The 20,300-nt window shown below is 40.6% G+C and overlaps 1 protein-coding gene and 1 long non-coding RNA gene across 3 annotated transcripts in view; one reads left to right on the top strand and one right to left on the bottom strand.

Annotated features, from left to right (window-relative positions):
* Positions 1 to 20,300, bottom strand: part of LOC148148793 (uncharacterized) — a 112,844-nt gene that overhangs the window by 49,276 nt on the left and 43,268 nt on the right. The window lies entirely within an intron of this gene.
* Positions 9,611 to 20,300, top strand: part of LOC122557554 (ADP-ribosylation factor-like protein 6) — a 28,377-nt gene continuing 17,687 nt past the window's right edge. Inside the window, exons 1-3 of the mRNA XM_043705301.2 lie at positions 9,611 to 9,733; positions 16,912 to 16,973; positions 17,408 to 17,476. Coding sequence (XP_043561236.2) covers positions 9,611 to 9,733; positions 16,912 to 16,973; positions 17,408 to 17,476 — 254 coding nt within the window. The remainder of the gene's footprint in view (positions 9,734 to 16,911; positions 16,974 to 17,407; positions 17,477 to 20,300) is intronic.

A 20,300-nucleotide genomic window follows, 5' to 3' on the forward strand; every position in this document is an offset into this window, starting at 1 on the left:
AATCTAACTTTCTTGGGTTAAAGAAAGGTGAGTTTATCAGCCACTAAATTATGCAAAAAGATAGCAAAGAACAACACACAAACACATAGATTAGAAATGAGAGGCCAGTCCAAAAAGTAAAAACAAGTCTTTGGTTTGTCCATTATGAATAAGTTGTGAAACGTATTGGCCATTAAAGTGGATGATTCCAGTAGCACTAATTTAGACAGTTGAGTGGTTGTTTGCACATTCTTGGCCTGCTGTTGGCAGAATGTTTTTCTAGTTTCCTTCTTCAGCAGCTTAGCCATATAGTTCCCAAACTTTCAATAAGGCATACTTTAATGAGACAAACAATTCCATGGCAGACCCATTTTTGCTCAGCAAACTGATTTCTCGTAAACATCACATTTACTTGCATTTACTATGCTATGGTAAAAATGAAGACAGAGTGATTGATGAGGAATCCCTGTGTCCTTCTCACTCCCTGCCCACCATCCATGCATCCATCACCCAGTTACCTCTCACAACTTGCATTCATCTTGCAGAGGTCAACAAGTGAGCCAGTCACAGAAAGGAAGCCCAGCAGCTGCCTCCCAACATGTGTGCTTTTAGGTGAGGCAATGATCTGAAGCTCCCTCCTTTGTACTCAGCTCCAACAAATCACTGGGTCTTGCACTGCAGGTCCAGTACTCACCATTTTCTCAGCTCTGTTCTGGCACAATTCTGACACACTAGCAGTGGTGAACAATCTGACTATCTAAGCCCAACAAAAGGGACAAAAGCTAAAGGTGACAGACTCACTGGCCCTGCACACTATGTGACAGTGCTATGCACCAATCAGATGTTGGAAGCTGCTCCCTTCTATACCTGTGATAGTGATGTTATGGAAGAGAACAGACCCCCTCAAAATATTTTATGATGATAGCCTGGACCCACCTTCTTATTTTTAAAGGCAAATGTGAAATGCTTATTCCAGATGCAATGCGACTGGTCAAACTACTTGATGTTAAGCAAAACAACTTATTTAAACGCATAGTTAAAATACAATCAAAGAAAGAGGAACTTAGAATAACTTGACTCGATTGGAAAACTTAACAGAATAATAGATACAGTAACTATTACTAATTAACTGTTCCAATATAGTAACATCCCATAAACATAACTCTCAGCAAAAAAAGGAAAATACAGACATTCTCACATGCAATTCTCCCATTCAGGAGGGAAAAAAAACAAGAAAAAAATTCAAAGGGAGTTGCAGCCAGGAGACATTTACTAAAGCTTCCAAATCTGTCGAGACACCAACAGCTTCTCATGCTACTGAAAAAAAGCCAAAACCCACACCATTCAGGCTATTAAAATAAAACACAAGGTCTCCCAAGCTCTTTATTCAAGGGCTATTAACTAGCCAACTTGGTACCTCTGCCTTACAACCTCTCTTCAAAACAAAATCAAATTACTTCTTAAAGTCATACCATTGTCACAGTGACACCTTGTGTCAGCAGATGAAACAGTATTGTTTCCTGAACATTTTCCAGCACACTTTTCACCTTGTCATGGGATAATGACTGAAAACCACTGGCTTACTTGTTTTCAGAATTACAGAGAGACATTTCACCCCCCTCTTCTTCCTTGAACAGTGTGAATAATGGTGAGAAATGTGGGGAAAAATGGTGAGTTCAAAAAAATACAGAATCTCAACATCCAGAAAAACACTATAGATATTTGATTTAAAGTTTTAAAGGCAGGTTCTGAATCTCACTAACGAGTGGCAACCACTTTATTTTCATACATTTGCACCTCATTAATTAATCTCCCCTAATTTATATGCAACTTTCAATTTTCCAAGCCACTGCTAGGAAACTAGACAGCACTAATGCCTAATATGAAAATCAGATTATCTGGCAAATGCAGCTCAATAATTGCTGCTTCGATCTTCTATTTTAAGGTGAATTCATCAATACTTCATGGCAGGCTCAATGGACAGTGTCTGCCTCCACCTTTCGTTCATGTAATTTGACATCAGCAAATCACGAGTTTCACATCATAATGGCTGACTTTGAATTAATTCATAATACACTTCAGTGTTTTACCATTAAAGTTGGGAGCTCATGGACATCTTACATTTCAATGCTGCTGCCAGGTCACTTTGTGTACAGAAACACATGTGCATCTACTCACGATGCACTGTATTGGCTCTTAGTTTACTTTATTAACTCTTACATCAAATCACAGCATCTCCAGCTTGCTTTGCTTTTAAGTGCATTGGCACTTCAATTCTCAGCTTGCATCGATTTTTAGTGCTGACAGAATGTCGACATGGTTGGCAGTACTACATAAACATGTCATAGAATCCCTCCAGTGCATAAATGACCATTTGGCCCAACAGGTCTGCACCAACCCTCCCAGGAGCTTCCTACCCAGAACGCTGCATTTCCTTTGGCTAATCCACTCAACCTGTACATCCCTAAATGCTACGGGGCAATTTAGCTTGGCCAATCCACTTAAGTTGCACATCTATGAACTGTGGAAGGAAACGAAAGGAAACCCATGCAGACATGGGAAGAATGTGCAAACTCCACACAACAGTCACCTAAAGCTAGATTTGAACACGGGTCTCTGGTGCTGTGAGGTAGCTGTGCTAACCACTGAGCCACCGTGCCACCCCGAATCAAAGAGTGGACAGGCTGCTGTGTGACACCAGGCTACAGTAATATCACATAATGTGCCAGCAGCTTATGCAACAAACACACTTCATTTCTTCAATCAAATGGCCATGACTAAAAGTAAAAGGCAACCAGTCTTTGATGGAATGCCAACACAATCAGTCAAGGGACTTGCATGGTCTCAGTCCAAAGGGTTCGCCACAAACAGTCAAGCACTTGGTCTGATCACGGTACAACTCGTTTTTGGATTACAGATAGTTCAGTCTGGGTGCAATGGTGACATCAGTTTGGAGGTTGGGCTGTCCTTACAAGTCAGTCAGTCTGGAAGGTGTGCTATGGTCATTGCTGGAGGTTTGAAAATTAACAATCTGAAGGCTAATTTGGGGACCATCTGTTTAACCTTGGGGAAAAAGGGAAAGTTGAAGTCTGGCTTGGGATTCATTTGACTGTGTAGCTGAGGGAATTATTACTATGAAGGGGACATGCAAGATAGAGAGGTGGGACTTTATAGGGCATAGGAGGGGACAGATTGATGTGGCTGAGGATATTCTCAGAAGTCACTGTTGCTCTTGCTTCAAAATGAGAAGAGTGGCTCGCTAACAAGGGCTTGGCAATTTGCAAAGTCTTAGGCTCATGGGCTAAATGCATAACATTCTCAGTAAAAAGGTTGACTGGAAATGAGGAGGCAGAAAAGTCATGGGGAACACAGAGATAGTAACAAAAAAAAGGGAAAATGAAGGATAAAAGAATAATTGTTAGTCTCAGAGGACTCTGCAGGTTACAAGTTAAGGACATGGGGCTGAAATGTTGTCATCTTTGCCTCAAATTTACCTGCACTTTAAAGGGACAAAATAGTTGTCAATGCATACACCATGGATGATGTAAGTTACTGTTTTTCACTTTAGCAGTGCAGTGCATTGCTTTGCATGTGTGGCCCTGCTATGGGTAACTGAATTAATCATCTGTACACTGAACCTATAATGACATCCATCTGGCATGAAATTAGATTTCACTGAAGAGTCAACATTTTGGGAACAATAAATACTACAAATTATGGTTTGAAGGAGTCAAGACCATGACAAATGTTGCTTACATTGGGTCCCTGTCATGTCAGATTTGTAAATCCATGAAGATTTCAACTAAACTGTCTTATCTGGCTTTGCCATTTCTACATTACTTTTCATGCCTGATACTGGACACACAATGTTTTGGAGCTGCCACATTCTCATAATTATTTATTTTATTGCAATAACATGGGCTGAGAGATTCAAGGGCAGCATTTTTTTTAGGAGAGGGATCTGTAGTGTATATCTGCATAAACTTACCCACCTTACAGCTCCATATGGAGCCATGACATTGGCCTCCTTACAAAGGTGAAACCTCCTTGTTACATTGTGTGAGGCCAACATTTCTCAATTCATTATGATTAATGAGAGGATCAGGAATACTATTACTGAAATATTGTCCTAATTCCAACATTCCCAAAAGAATATCTGATCACTCGTAGGAGATTTGAAAGTTTTTGTCTATGAGATGACAGTGTTGCACAAGACATCAATTACGTTTTCATAAAACCAAGCAACATCCAGCAAATGCCATGCAGTCTCTGGAGGAAAAAGCACAAGGTGAAGATCCATAAAGGAGATGGTACAAAATGACCAGACTTCAAATCGACCAGTTTCCCTGACATTATCTATAGCTGTTGGAAAACGAGTGCAGGTAGAGATTAAAGATGTTCTTAGCCATCATCACCGAAGTGTCACCAGTGCTGTTTATGTGCCTTCAATGAGATGTTCTGAGGAGCTGGCATAGCAGCAGCACTCTTGCGAGATGAAAATTAGTTCATTGACTGGAAGGAACATCACAGACCACGGCAGGTCATGGGGGGAATAAGATAAGCAAAGCTTCATTGATATCTGTTTCCAAGATGTTTGAACTGGATGAAGACATGACTCAGATTTGTACATTTTCGTTGCTGCAGAGGCAAGCAGCCTCTGTTTATTGACAAAAGCAAATGCAGCATTTGGATTTGGTTTGTCTTTACCTTTCTCATTCTTCAGTAAAAGTTTCTTTATTATCTGCTTGAATTGGTTAAATCATCTGCTGTTCCCACATTCAAAAGTGTACTTTCTGATGACTGTTTGGGAAGTAGTAGCAGTCATTCAGACAGGATCATAATATTGAATTACACTCAGCAAAGTTAGCTCTTGAAGTTTCATTAATGATCCTGCATCTGGGAGCTGCCTCATGAATCATGAATTGTTCTATTGTCAGTTTCAGCTTGAGGAACATCCTAAAGGACGTCCTTTTGATATTCCCATCATCATTCAGACTTCAGCATCTGCGATTTCTCAAACAAAACTGAATGAGCATGCAATACTTCAGTATACTTCATTCCAAAGTCTAAACTAACAGAGACAAAGTTGTCCTCATTAAAGTGTGAAGCCTTGGTTGCATTCATGAATGTAAGGTTAAAAGGAACCCTGACAGCTGCTACTATACAGGATGCTTCCAGAGATGAGCTATGCTTCACCAATATAACTTCTATCAATCTTGAGATAGAGAGACTTCTTAACACTGACATGGTAGCCACTTTACCAAGTCCTGGAGCTAAAATAACAATCAAACAAACTTGATGATTGAAAATGCACATATATTAACAGATGTGAAAGTGTCTTTACAATGATGTGCCACCCATGCTACCAATATGCACTCAGAGCACGTTTTCCCTTTCTGTTCCCACTAGGTCAATGTTTAATCCAGAGTCTGCAGCTGGGGAATTTGGGGGTGGAGCCTTTTGTTATGGAGCCTGTTGACTTAGAAGATCTGGGCAAGTGAGCCGGGGTTCTTTTGTGGATATTTGACCCAGATTTACTAAGAATGTCCTTTCCGGGTGCAGGTTCATCCTCTGAAGCTGCAATTTCTACAGGTTTGTGAATCACAGGCAGGGTGGAGGTGGAGGTGAAGGGGCCTGGTGCCTGCTGCCTGGTGTTTTCTGACAGGAAAGTTCTGGGTGCCAGTATGTGGTTTCTCCTCATTCTGGGTGCCTGCTAGCATCATCCTGTCTCTTTGAAGGAAAGGATACTTGAACTGAGGTTGAGGTCCTTGGTCCCTCTTTTGCCTTGTGGTGATGCTGAGTAGGATGGCTAAAGCAATAGAATGCAGGTCTGTGTGCATTTCCGACAGCCACTGAACATTCTGCTGGACTTGGCTTTCCATCATGGCTAACTTTTCCATGGAGATTGAGACACACATATGATAGCTCCAGCATGTTACTGATAATGTTGATCAAGTCCTTCAACCTTAGATCCAGCTAAATAAGTGTCTCTGACAAACCTGCCTGCTGCTCCTCTGACTATGCATCTGCATGAAAATATTAATGATGGCCGACATCATGCGATCATCTTCTACCTGAACACAAGTAGGTAACTGGTTTCTGGCTGTCCTCTGAGGGCCAGTGACCTGGGTATTTCTTCTTCCACCATAAATGGAGATGTGCCAGTGATGTGCAGGTCATGTGAATTGGCCATGCTAACTTGCCCATAGTGTTAGGTGCATTAGTCAGAAGGAAATGGGTCTGGGTGGGTTACTTTTTGGAGGGTCGGTGTGGACTTGTTGGGCCGAAGGGCCTGTTTCCACACTATAGGGAATCTAATCTAATCTAATCTGTTATTTTCTGCAGTCTTTCTCTATTTAAATAATATTCAGCGTTGCTACTCTTCCTGTAAAAATGCATTACTCCACATTTTCTAACACTATCCACTAGGTTTTTGCCGATCACAGCATATCAATATCTCTCTGTCAACCCTTTGAGTCATCCTCACCACTTGCCTTCTCATCTAATTTTGTTATCTGCAAACTCAATGATAGTAAATTCACTTTCCTTATCCAGGTCATTAGTACATGTTCATAAATAATTGTAGTCCCAGCACTGTTCCCTGTGGCAGTCCACTAATTAAAAGTTGCCTTCCTGAAAATGCCCTTTTATTCCAATTCTCTGTCTTCTCATAGTGAGTGAATCCTCAATCCATTCTAACATACTATCCACAACACTATAGGTTCTTATTAAGTAGCCTTTTGTGATACCTTATTGGATGCCTTTTGGAAACCTAAATATGGTATATCTGCTGCTTCTCTTTTATCTGCTATGCTTGTTATCTTCTCTAAGTATTCTAATAAATTTGTCAGGATTGATTTTGTGAAAACATGCTGACTCGGTTTGACGATATTGTGCTTTTTTAATACTCTGCTATTACATATTGATGAGAGTTTGCACATTCAGCCAATGACAGATGTTGAGCTAACTGGCCTATTTTTGCCTCCTTCCCTTTTTGAAACTTTTGGAGCTTTACCAGAATGAATGGATTTCCATGCATCCACTCGCTCTGTTGCTACTTCCTTTAATATCCTATGATGCAAGCCATCAGTCCTTGGGACTTAATCAGCCTTGAGCCCCACTGGCTTCCTTAATACTTTTTAATCTTGTGATAGTTGTCGTATTTAATTCCTCACCTGCTCTAATCCCTTGGTTTAGAGTTCTTGGAATGCTATTAGTGTCTTCAGAAGGATATCGTGAAACTTAAAAGGGTTCTGAAAAGATTTACAAGGATGTTGCCAAGGTTGGAGGGTTTGAGCTGGAGGGAGAGGCTGAACAGATTGGGGCTGTTTTCCTTGCAGCATCAGAGGTGGAGGAGTGACCTGATAGAGATTCATAAAATCATGACAGGCATGGATAGGGTAAACATACAAGGTTTTCTCCCTGGGGTGGGGGAGTCTAGAACTAGAGGGCAAAGGTTTAGGGTGAGAGAGGAAAATTTAAAAGGGACCTAAGGGGCAACTTTTTCATGCAGAGGGTGGTGCATGTATGGAGGGAGTTGCCAGAGGATATAGTGAGGCTAGACTTGCAAGTAATATCAAGATAGACAGACAGAGTGTTTTTAGATTTATAACAGGAAGATAGAGCCAAAATGAACATTGGTCCCATTGAGAATGAGGCTGATGAAATATTAATGGGGAATCAAGAGATGGCAAAGGAAGTGAACAAATAAAATAAAGAGCTGCAGATGCTCACAATCAGAAACAAAAGCAAAAACTGCTGGCTAAACTCAGCAGGTCTGGCAGCATCTGTGGAAAGAAAGCAAAGTTAACATTTTGAGTATGGTGATTTGTCACCAGAACTGACAGCAGCTAGGAAAAATGTTTATGCTGAAGACAAGGTTGGGTGAGAGGGGTGTGTGGATAGGTGTAAAGAAGCCCAGAAAGAGAGAGCTATGAAAGGGGTAAGTAAATGAGTGGATTATGGATGACAGGCCAGGACAGAAGAGAAGCTGAATTAGTGGTAGTGAGATCTCAGGATAGCAGAGAATGAGTAGTATGTACTGAAAGCAACCATGTCATAACAGGACTGGGCATGGGGGGAGGGTAGAAAATATGACAGAATGGAATCAGGCTTTGAAGTTATTGAACTGGGTTCTGATAAGTACCAGAGGTTGGCAAGATATCAATGTAACACCCACTTTTTGAAATAAAGGAAACGAGACAAAAAAACTATAAACCAATTAGCTTAACACCTGTTATTTGGAAAATGTTAGAGTCTATTCTAAAAAGGTGCATTGCTGGCATTTGGGAATACATAATATGAATACATAATACATATCATCCGTCGTGGCTGATGGAATTTAACGTGAGCAAGTGCGAGGTCTTGCACTTTGGCAAAAAGAATAAAAGCATAGACTACTTTCTAAATGGTGAGAAAATTAATAAAGCCAAAGCACAAAGGGATCTGGGAGTGCTAGTCGAGGATTCTCTAAAGGTAAACATGCAGGTTGAGTCCGTGATTAAGAAAGCGAATGCAATGTTGTCTCTTATCTCAAGAGGGTTGGAATATAAAAGCAGAGATGTACTACTAAGACTTTATAAAGCTCTGGTTAGGCCCCATTTGGAGTACTGTGTCCAGTTTTGGTCCCCACACCTCAGGAAGGACATACTGGCACTGGAACGTGTCCAGCGGAGATTCACACGGATGATCCCTGGAATGACAGGTCTAACATATGAGGAACGGCTGAGGATACTGGGATTGTATTCGTTGGAGTTTAGAAGATTAAGGGGAGACTTAATAGAGACGTACAAAATAATACATGGCTTGGAAAAGGTGGATGCTAGGAAATTGTTTCAGTTAGATGAGGAGACTAGGACCCGTGGACACAGCCTTAGAATTAGAGGGGGTCACTTCAGAACAGAAATGCAGAGACATTTCTTCAGCCAGAGAGTGGTGGGCCTGTGGAATTCATTGCCACGGAGTGCAGTGGAAGCCGGGACGCTAAATGTCTTCAAGGCCGAGATTGATAGATTCTTGTTGTCTAGAGGAATTAAGGGCTACGGGGAGAACGCTGGTAAGTGGAGCTGAAATGCGCATCAGCCATGATTGAATGGCGAGTGGACTCGATGGGCCGAATGGCCTTACTTCCACTCCTATGTCTTATGGTCTTATGGTCTTATTATGAATACGAATTGTGATAATGGGGTGACCCAGTGGTTAGATTAAGAGTCAAACTTGTCGAACGACAATACAATACTGAGAATGTGAATGTAAACCAAGTCAATTACTATCTGGATTTGTAATCGTTCATCAAGACTCTGTTCTACTGCTGAGACGGTAATTGTGCAGTTGTACAACAAGTTTGAAAGTATCGATCTTTTATTGCCATTACATATTCTTCCTTTACAGGGGCAGTATGAAATGTTTAGAATCAGATTGGAGCATTGGCATATCGTGCTCCCTCCCGCACTCTGCTTTTGTGTTTAGGATAAATATCTCAACGCAGGAAGAAATAAATTTGGTGTCCGGCTACTAAATGCATGTACAATGAGGTTGAGATTTGCAATTGCGTCACTGTAGGCACACACAAGCCAGAACAGCGGGATTTGGTAACAAGAGGAGACCCGAGTCACTGCTGCCCAATCCAGCTATGGACTTTTTCAATAAGTTGGCTGTTTGGCTGAGGCTGAAGCGCAGGGACGTGAATATCCTTTGTTTGGGGCTGGACAATAGCGGGAAGAGTACGATCATCAACTGCCTGAAGCCTACTAGTGTGAGTATGGAAGACAATCCCCACTAATCTACTCATTATTATGAATAAACCCTGTACCTGCCGATTAAAGATGGATAATTTATCCTGCCGCATGTATAATTACAAATGTATTTTGCAGAACTAGCACTAAAATTTCCGCAATCCTCTTCATCTAAGAACTCCAAAATTCTTTAGTTTAATGTCTGATATACTGCACTTCAGAGAAAGAACCTGAGCACGCGTGTATTTCGCTTTTGTGCATTTTTTTCAAACAACCCAGCTTTAGAATACGCCTGGCCCCGGCAGACAAGTGTCAATATTTCCTCTCTCCATGTTTTCATCAAGCCAGCTGCACAGCAATTACGAATGGAAAAACTGTGGAAACTCCACTATCTGTCCCCACACCCTTTTGGTGTCAGAGTTCTTCAAATGCTTCTGTGATCTTCCAGCCATTATATAATTTCCTTCCCTTCCAATGATAATTCAGTTTTCAGCCCCTTTTTCATTGTGGGGAAGGAACCCTTTAGGGAACTGCTAAGTTTCTCCTGCTGTCTGCTCAGATATGGGGTTGTCACATTCCCACAGAAGCCAGCAGCTCTCTGGCGTGAGAGAAATAATATGAGTGAATTGGTACAGGTGGTGAATGCCTACAATACAGAGTTACTGACATTATCAGGTCCAACCTTTGAGAGACAAGGCCAATCAGCAACTTCAAGGTGAACTATTTTTGCCTCTCACACCTCATTTACAGATCTCAGACAAGTAAGATTAGTGCAACACATGAGAAGTGTTCACCTCTGGGGAAAAGTCTGCCCAGATGATGTCCTGTTTGGGGATCTTTCAGTTAAGTCCTGAATGTGGCAGAACTACAAGGAACAACAGCTGTTTCTTAATCCTGATGACAAAGCAGATAATACTGCCAACGCTTTCTTTTTAAAAGTTCCCAAGATCTCTTATGCAGACAAGTGTCTCCCTGTAAAAGCCTAAAGTAAATCAGAATAAAGTGGTCAAGTCTACAGGGCTCTGACAATCACATTTTTTGATTTTATAAAAAATATGAACAAATATAGAATAATCAAGAGATTTACACTGGCTGGGAGTCTGGATCTCTACATCCAGATTTATCCTAGGTTGCTCCAGGAAGCGAGAAAGGAAGTTGCTAAGCCATTGGTGAAGATCTTTGCTTTCTCACTCTCCACAGGAGTCATAATGAAGGATTGAAAGGAGGATAATGTTGTTCCCCTTTTCAAGAAAGGTAAAAGGGAAATCCCTGACAATTAACAGACCAGACAGTCTTAAGTCTGTAGTCTGCAAGGTTTTGGAAAGAATTCTGAGGGATAGGATTTATAACTACTTGGAAAAGCGTAGTGTGATTAATGGCAGTCATCATGGCTTTGTGACGGACAGGCCGTGCCTAACTAATCTTATTGAGTTCCTCGAGGAGGTGACAAGACAGGTCGATGAAGGTGGAGCAGTGGATGTGATGTATATGGACTTCAGCAAGGCATTTGATAAGGTTCTCCATGGTAGGCTCATTCATAAAATCAGGAGCTATGGGATAAAGGGAGATTTGACTATCTGGATTCAGAATTGGTTGGCTGACAGAAGGCAGAGAGTGGTTGTAGATGGAAAGTATTCAGCCTGGAGGTCAGTGTTGAGTGTCCCATAGGGCTTTGTTCTTGGGCCTCTGCTCTTTGCAGTTTTTAGAGATGACTTGGGTGAGGAGGTTGAGGGGTGGGCTAGTAAATTTGCAAAGAATTACACAGGTTGGAGGTGCCGTTGATAGTATTGAGGGCCATTGCAGGCTACAACCTGGATAAATGCGAAGTAATGCATTTTGGAAGGTCAAACTCGAATGCTGAATATCAGGTTAAAGACAGGATTCTTGGCAGTGTGGAGGAACAGAGGGATCTTGGTGTTCAAGTACATAAATTTCTCAAAGTTGCCACCCAAGTGGATTGGGTTGTTGAGAAAGCATATGGTGTTTTGGCTTTCATTAACAGGGGGATCGAGTTTAAGAGCTGCAAGGTTTTGCTACAGCTACAGCTTTGCTACACCAGTCCCTGGTGAGACCACACTTGAAATATTGTGTCCAGTTCTGGTCTTCCTACTATAGGAAAGATACAGGGGCTTTGGAGAGGGTGCAAAGAAGGTTTACCAGGATGCTGCCTGGACTGGAGGGCTTGTCTTTCGAAGAGAGGTTGACTAAGCTTGGACTTACCTCTCTTCCTCCAGAGAGAAGACCGGATTGAGGTATACAAAATAATGAGAGACATGGTTAGAGTCAATTGCCAGAGACTTTTCCCAGGCAGGATTGACTGGGATGAAGGATCATAGTTATAAGATTTTGGAGGAAGGTATAGAGGAGATGTCGGACGTAGGATCTTTACGCAGAGTTGTGAATGCATTGCCAGTGGCGGTGGTGGAAGCAGAGTCGTTAGGGACATTTAAGCGTCTGCTGGACATACACATGGACAGCAGTGAATTGAGGGGTGCGTAAGTAAGGTTATTTTCTTTTACATTAGGATTAATCCTCGGCACAACATTGTAGGCTGAAGGGCCTGTTCTGTGCTGTACTTTTCTATGTTCTCTGTTTTATGTTCTTTTTGCCTTGTGACAGGCACTGACTTCTCTTTGTATTTGCTTCCACTTTTAGTCTGTTGTGTTCACTGGTATTCTGCTTTTTTTCAGTTTTCTATTCCCTTAGAAATCTATTTGCCTTTTCCTTATGCTGCTTATGGATTTTTGGTTTACTTCTGCACTCTCCTTGGATTAGGACATAGACTAATCTCTGAACATCCTCATTCTTGAGCTTCTTATGGAAGGAAGGTCATTGGGGAAGTAGCTCAAGACAGTTGGAACAAGGACAGAACACTGTTCTGAAGAACTCCTGCAGAGATGACCTGAAGCTGTGAACTGACCTTGAACAACACAACTATTTTCCTTTGTGATGGGTATGACTCAAACCAGCACTTTTCCCCTTGATTCACATTGTCTCCAGTTTTGCAAGGGTTCTTTGATGCACAAAAATTGAGTTCCTCTACAGATTCTGTTCCTCTTTTTCTTATGAAAATCAGAATCCAATTAAGGAATCCATCTAAAAGAAAGTCAACTTGGTTAATCCTGTTTTCTGCAAGTGTGAGGTCCAGACAATTGATTGCCAGTTGTGGGATGAAAGACCTGGTACACAAGTCTTAATCTTGTGTTGGGGTGTTCCATCATAGAAGAAAGTTACAGAAAAGGACAAAATTATGTGGTGGAGAGTCTAGAACTAGCATAGTCTCAGAATAAAGGGCTGATCATATTGGAATGACTTGAGAAACTTTTCCTCCACTCAGGCCTGTAAATAATTGGAATTTCCTACCCTAAAAGGCTATAGATGCTCGGTCATTGACTAAGATCAAGGCTTAAATTGATTGATTTTTGGACTCTTAAGGGAAAGTAGTGATAATGAAGGAAAAAACGTTTGAAGAATAGATAGATATCATCTTATTAAATGGTGGAACAGGCTTCAGGGACTGTATGACATACTCTAACTGCAATTTCCATCCTTAACATAGAAGCTGAGCATCCAAAAGTACATCACTACGACTCTCTGGAAATGATCAGCGCCATATAGAAAATAAGATATTGATAGCTATACCTATTCAAACAAAAGCACAAGTAAGTGTGAAATTTATGCCCGAAACGTCGATTCTCCTGTTCCCTGGATGCTGCCTGACCTGCTGCGCTTTTCCAGCAACACATTTTCAGCTCTGATCTCCAGCATCTGCAGACCTCACTTTCTCCTGAAACTATTCAAAGGCAGCCACCTGAAGCTGGATCAAACAGTGCTGAAGGAGGGTAGTGTGTCAAAAACTGCAAGCTGAGGAGAATGAAGAGGGATAATATACAAATTAGGAGCAGAAATCGGCCATTTGATTCCTCAAGCCAGCTCCGCTATTCAATAAGATCATGGCTGATTTCTCACATTCCACATTGCCATCTACATCTTATTACCTTTAACTTCCTTGCCGAACAAAATCCATCTCTGCTTTAAAAATATTCAACAGCACCATCTGCACCATCTTCTGAGGCAGAGTTCCAAAGTTGTAAAACCTGAGAGAAAAAAAAACACAATTGCTGTCCTAAAGGATTGATTCCTAATTTTACAACAGTGCCCCTTAGTCCTGGACTTACCCACAAGAGGAAACATCATTTTCACAACCACCTTAAGACCCTTCGTATATACTTTTGTGAAGTCAAACCTCACCTTTTATAAATTCCAGTGGAAATAAGCCCAGTCTATCCAATCTTTCCTTATAAGACAGCCTGCTTATTCCAGATATCAATCTAGTAAACCTTCTCTGAACTGCATCCAGCAAATTGTACATTTTTCTATAAATAAGACTAAAACTACACATAGCATTCAAGATGTTGTCTCACCAATGCCTTTATAACTGAAGCATAACATTGTTACTTTCATTATCAATTCCCCTTGGAATAAAATATAGCATTGTGGTCCTGATTAATTGTTGTATTTATATACTATATTTGAATAACTCTGGATTCCTCTGCACTGTAGTATTTCGTAATTTTTAAAAAAATCATCCGACTAAAACAACCAATTTCATGTTTTTCCATATTTCATTGCCACATTTTTGCCAACTCTATATGTTGAATTGAACTAAATCAGCTTTATTGTCACATACTCAAATGAATACAATGAAAACTCTATAAGTCGCCATTTACAGCGCCATCTTAGATACCGAGATACAGCTTTTTCAGTTACAGATTAGTTACAGTGTGAAAATGTCAGCAACACACAGAGCTACCTTACTTACAGAGTACCTAGGTACAGGTTGAGAGTTTGCTCACTGAGCTGGACGGTGTCTTCAGATTTTTGTCACCATACTAGGTAATATTATCAGTGAGCCTCTGGTGAAGGGCTGGTGTTATGTCCCTCTTTCTATTTATGTATTTTGGTTTCTAAATGTGGGTGATATTTGTTCTGTTTTATGATATATGTGTGGGTCTGCGACGTGGATGACACCTTTGTCATCACAAAACTGAACAAATTAGAGGAAGCCTACAACACCATCAACAGCGTCCTTATTGGCCTAAATTTCACAAAAGAGGAGGAGAACAATGACAAACTCCCATTCCTACATGTCACAGTAGAACAAACAGTTAGTGGAGAACTTCAAACCAATGTCTGTATGTGTTGTTTTCCTGTAGACCAAATTCTTAACTACAGAAGCAATCATCCCAACACACATAAACAGAGCAGCATCACAACATTATTTCAACAAGCTACAATATACTGCAGTATCCAGGAACTACGGACAGCAGAAGAAAAATACCGCTACAGCATATTCAAGAGTAATGGGAACCCAACAAACAGTCCTCCAATTCTTAAAACGACAAACTCAGCACGCCCAGAAACTCTAGCCACAGTATCTTCCATCAAAGCCACCTCTGAAATGGCTTCCAGATGACTCAGACCCCTTGGCATCATGGTAGCTCACAAACCTACCAACACACTTAAAGACTAATTAACCTAAAAGGACCCAAAACAAACAACCAGCGAAACAAATGTCATTTACAAAATACCATGCAAGGACTGTAACAAACACTACATCGGACAAACAGGCAGGAAACTGCCACCATGATACATGAACATCAACGAGCCACAACAGGACAAGACCCACTATCACTAGTACCCTTACACACAGGCGAAGGAGGACAATATATCCACCTTAGGACAAGCTAAACAGAGACATGCACGAGAATTCCTAGAGGCCTGGCATTCTAACCGGAACTCCATCAATAAACATCGATTTGGACCCATCTGCCATCCTCGGAGAAAAAAAACTGAAAATAATATCACCCACCCTAAGAAACCAAGACACAAATCAAAAGTGGGACTTAACACCAGCCCTTAACTGGAGGCTCACTGACCTTAGTTACCTAGTAAGGTGACGAAACATCTGAAAACAAATCTTCCAACTCTGCGAGCAAACTTACAATCAGAACCTCAACCTGAGCTACAAATCTTCCCTGAGTTACAGAATAGAAAAATGAAGAAAAAAGTTTCATTACAAGCAAACATAGGTCAGAAAAAAACAAGCAGCAAGTTAAAAGATAAACATCGCAGTTTCTCTGGAAGAAAGATAGTGACTGCAGATGCTGGAGATCAGAGTGAAAAAGTGTGGCGCTGGAAAAGCTCAGCAGGTCAGGCAGCACCTGAGGAGCAGGATATTCGACAGTTTGGACATAAGCCCTTCATCAGGAATGTGTTGGGTATCGAAATGTTGGGAGAAAGGGGGCTGAGAGATAAATAGGAAGGGGGGTGGAAGGTAGCTAGGAAAGTGATAGGTAGATGCAGGTAGGGAGTGATGGGGTGATAGGTCGGAGGGGAGGGTGGAGCAGATAGATGGGAAGAAAAATGGATATAGGTGGACAGTGCCAAGTTGGAGGGTTGGATCTAGAATGAAGTAGGGGAGGGGAGATGAGGAAACTGATGAAATCAACATTGATAGTATGTGGTTGGAGTGTCCCAAGACAGAAGATGAGGCATTCTTTCTCCACCCCGCAGAAGACTAGCACAGGTTGGCCTCTGCGTGGTCTGGTCACTGGCTGCTGCCACACTCCACACCGGGCTGCTGCCGCCGCCATGCTCCACGCAGGGCTGCTGATAACCCCACTCAGGATTACATGGCACTGGTGTCTCCGCTTTGGGCTGCTGATTGCAAACCGTGGTTTGGAGGCTGGGAGTCGGAGGCTGGGGCCAGGTGTCCAAGGACATCAGAGTGACAGCAGGGAGGAAAAGAGGGAGAAAAATAGAAAAGTGAATGGGTGGAGTAGATAAGCTCTATTCTAGTTTCCTTTGGAAAGGCAAAAGGACGGGATCTCAAACTGCAGGTTTTCAGAAAAGGTGAATACAGTGGAATCTAGAGAAAATGATCAGAAATGAAAACCAAACCTAATTTTCCTTCTCCTTTCCAAAAAACACATCCATACTTTAGGCAGAGAGGATTTGTACTGACTGAGAAATCAATCTGGTTTACATTTCAGGAAATTATTAATATAACAAAGTAAGTTTGGTGTCCATTAAATGGCTTTGTGATACCTGGCATGAGAAAGAATGGATAGCTAAATCAAATCTCAATACTGTACACTGTTTTGAATTGGTCACAATTTTCCCCTTGATTCTTCAGGCACAAGCCAAGGACCTATTTCCAACAATTGGATTCAGTGTGGAGAAATTCACTACATCTAGGTATAGTAAATATATATGTAAATTATTGTCTTTCCTTTCCCACATTCCTGACTCCTTTTCTTTTCATTGTCCATGCAGCTTTGAGAATGAAATATTCCCATTCGTGACCTTTTAAAGTGTTGAGTTTTGATGATTTTGCCAAAGACTTGTACAATTGCATCAAGACTACCCAAATCTATTTTAGTTGGAATAGATCTGGGCAGCCAGAGAATTCAAGCACAAGCCCAAAAGATAAAAAGAACAATATACTAAAGATAAAAGAACAATATACTAAACCAAAGGCAACACAAACTTCTGGTTTACCACTACTAGCATTTGCTGTCTGGTCTTACTGACACATAGCTAGATGGAGAACAGAAAAACAAGCATTCACTAACCTACAGTAAGCATGCATTCTCTCCTGTGTTTATTTGTATTACTTTGTACAATTTCAGGTTGTCCTTCACTGTGTTTGATATGTCTGGCCAGGGAAGATACCGAAACCTGTGGGAAAAATACTATGAGTAAGTGAGATGACAGAAAATAAAAAGCCATGTAAAACATAAGTTAAATTGTATGTTTGCACAGAATCTTTCATTCAATGTATTTGCTCTGACTTGTAGATATCTTGTTGATATTCCTGAGTATGAAGTAATGAGTTGCAACAAGAAAAGGATACTGATTGGAGAAATAGATTGCAATCATGGCAAACAAAAAAAAACAAAAATAAAGAGGGGGATATGCTGGGAGTTCTGCTTCGTGTGGGAGAAATAGGGAAGATTTTGGTTTGAATGCTCTGTGGAAGAATAAACAAAATGATAGAGAGAATGAGAAAGGGTTACAAATTAGGATTACTGTGGATACATTCTCGAGCTCAGTGTATCTAGTTACTTGCTTGAGTTGGGTAGAATAAGAATACAAGTAGTTGGAGTATTCTGTTTCTGAGGGACTACTGTCTACTTTTGCTCCTCTCTATTTTATAAAATTCTAACATGTGTTGGGGAAAATGTTGCAGTCTGTGCAATCAATGATGATGTAACTGAACACCTTGAAAATTTTCAGTTAATCAGGGAGAACCAGCATGAATTCATAGCAGGTAGGTCATGCTTGACAAACCTCATTGATGTTTTTTTGAAGATTTGACTAAGGTAGTGGACAGGGAATGTCTATGGAATTTATCAACTTCCAGAAGGCATTTGATAAATCCCATATAAGAAACTATTAAGAAAGGTAGAAGCCCAAGGAAATAAGGGCAAATTATTGACATGGCTGGGAAACTGGTTGTGTGGCAGGCAACAGAAAGTAGGGGTAATGAGTCGGTACTCAAATTGGCAGAACATGACCAGTGGTGTCCAAAAGGATCTGGTTAAGGCCTCAATTACTCACATTATTTATGAACAACTTGGATAATGGTATTGAAAATCATATGTCAAAATTTGTTGATGACAATGTTAGGCAGCTTTGTAGGCACTGTAGTTGATAGCATAAAATTACAAAAGGGATATTGATAGGCAAAGTGAACGGCAAAATTGTGGCAGATGGAGTTCAACGTACACAAGTATGAAGTTATACATTTTTACTGAAAAAAGGATAGATTAGAGTACTTTTTAGGTGATACTAAGTTAAATACAGTGACCATCCAAAGAGATTTGGGGGTTTAGATGCATATGCTTTGAAATGTCACAAAAAAGTTAGAGTCAGAGTATTACAGATGAAAACAGACCTTTCGGTCCAACCAGTCCAAACTGACAAAATCCCAAACTAAACTAGGCTCACCTAACAGTACTTGGCCCACATCTGTCTAAATATTTCCTATTCATACACTTACCTAAAATGTTTTTTAAACATTAAGTGTACTCACTTCCTTAGGAAGTTCATTCCAAACATGAACCACTGTGTAAAAAAAAATTAATTTTTCTCCTCTCAACTTAAAATAAAATCCCTCACCATAGAGAAAAGGCACTTGCCGTTTACTCTATCCATTCACTTTATGATTTTATAAACCTCTAACTTCCTACACTTCAGTGGAAAAAGAAACTCCCAGCCTATCCAACCTCTCCCTATAACTCAAAACCCTCCATTCCTGGTAACATTCTGGTGAATCTCTTCTGAACTCTTTCTAGCTTAATAATAATCTTCCATAACACGGCGACCAGAACTGGGTAGAGTACTTCAGAAGTGGTCTCACTAATATCTTGTAAAACCTCAACAAGATGTCCCAACTCTTCTACTCAATAGTCTGAGCAATAAAGGCAAGCACGCTAAATGCCTTCTTAATCACAATATCTGTATGTGACACACACTTCAAAGAATTACGTATCTGAAACCCTAGGTGTCATAGTCATAGAGATGTACAGCACGGAAACAGACCCTTTGGTTCAACACTATCCAAGGCTCTACTTTTAAATAAGTCCTGACTTGTCTGTTTTACTAAGTGCAATACCTTGTTTATATTCAAATTAAACTCCATCTACCACTCTTGAGCTCATTGACTCAATTGATCAAGATCTCTTTGTAGCTGAAGAAAGTTGATAGAATGCTGGCCTTTATATCGTGAGGACTGGAGTACAAGAATGTGGATGTTATGGTGTAGATACACAAAACCCTGGTTTGACTCCACTTGGTATAGTGAGCAAGTCTTGGTATCACACCTTCAGAAGGGCATGTTAGCCTTGCAAGAAGTACAAGGCTGGTTTACAAGAATGATACCTGGACTTTAGGAGCTATGAGGAGAGATTATATAAATTAGGCCTAATTTTCTCTTGAACTTAAGGGGTGATCTGATTGAAGTCTTCAAGATATTAACAGGAAAAGGTGGGGTAGTTAAAGATCAGCTATTTTCACCTGTAGGGGATTCTAGAATGAGGGATCATAGTCTGAGAATTAGGGCCAGATCATGTCACAAGGATCTATCAAAATCAAATACCAAAGAAGATCATTTCTGCATTTAAATCTTTGAAAAAAAAAGGTTTTACAGTTAAAAAATAAATCTTGCTTCTGATTTCAATCTATCTGCTGATATAGGATTGATCCTGCACATATGATTTCATGATCATAAGAACATAATAATAGTAGTAGGCCTTTGTCCTTTGTACCTGCTCCACCATTCAATAAAAATCATGGTTGATCAGATTGTGGTTGCAGCTGCACTTTTCTGTCTGCACTACTCAGCCATTCACTACCTTATTTATCAAACACATGATCAAGGAAGAGGAATAGGCCAATCAGCCATTTGAGCCAGCTCTGCCATTTAATAAGATCATGGTTGATCTCATTGTAACCCAAATCCATATTCCAATCTACTACTGATTATCATTCCCTATCAGCTGTATGATTGCTTAGCTACTC

This window comes from Chiloscyllium plagiosum, unplaced genomic scaffold (assembly GCF_037043375.1).
Source record: "Chiloscyllium plagiosum isolate Xiang-an unplaced genomic scaffold, Cpla_swu_hap1 HiC_scaffold_11, whole genome shotgun sequence".
Lineage (NCBI taxonomy): Eukaryota > Metazoa > Chordata > Chondrichthyes > Orectolobiformes > Hemiscylliidae > Chiloscyllium > Chiloscyllium plagiosum.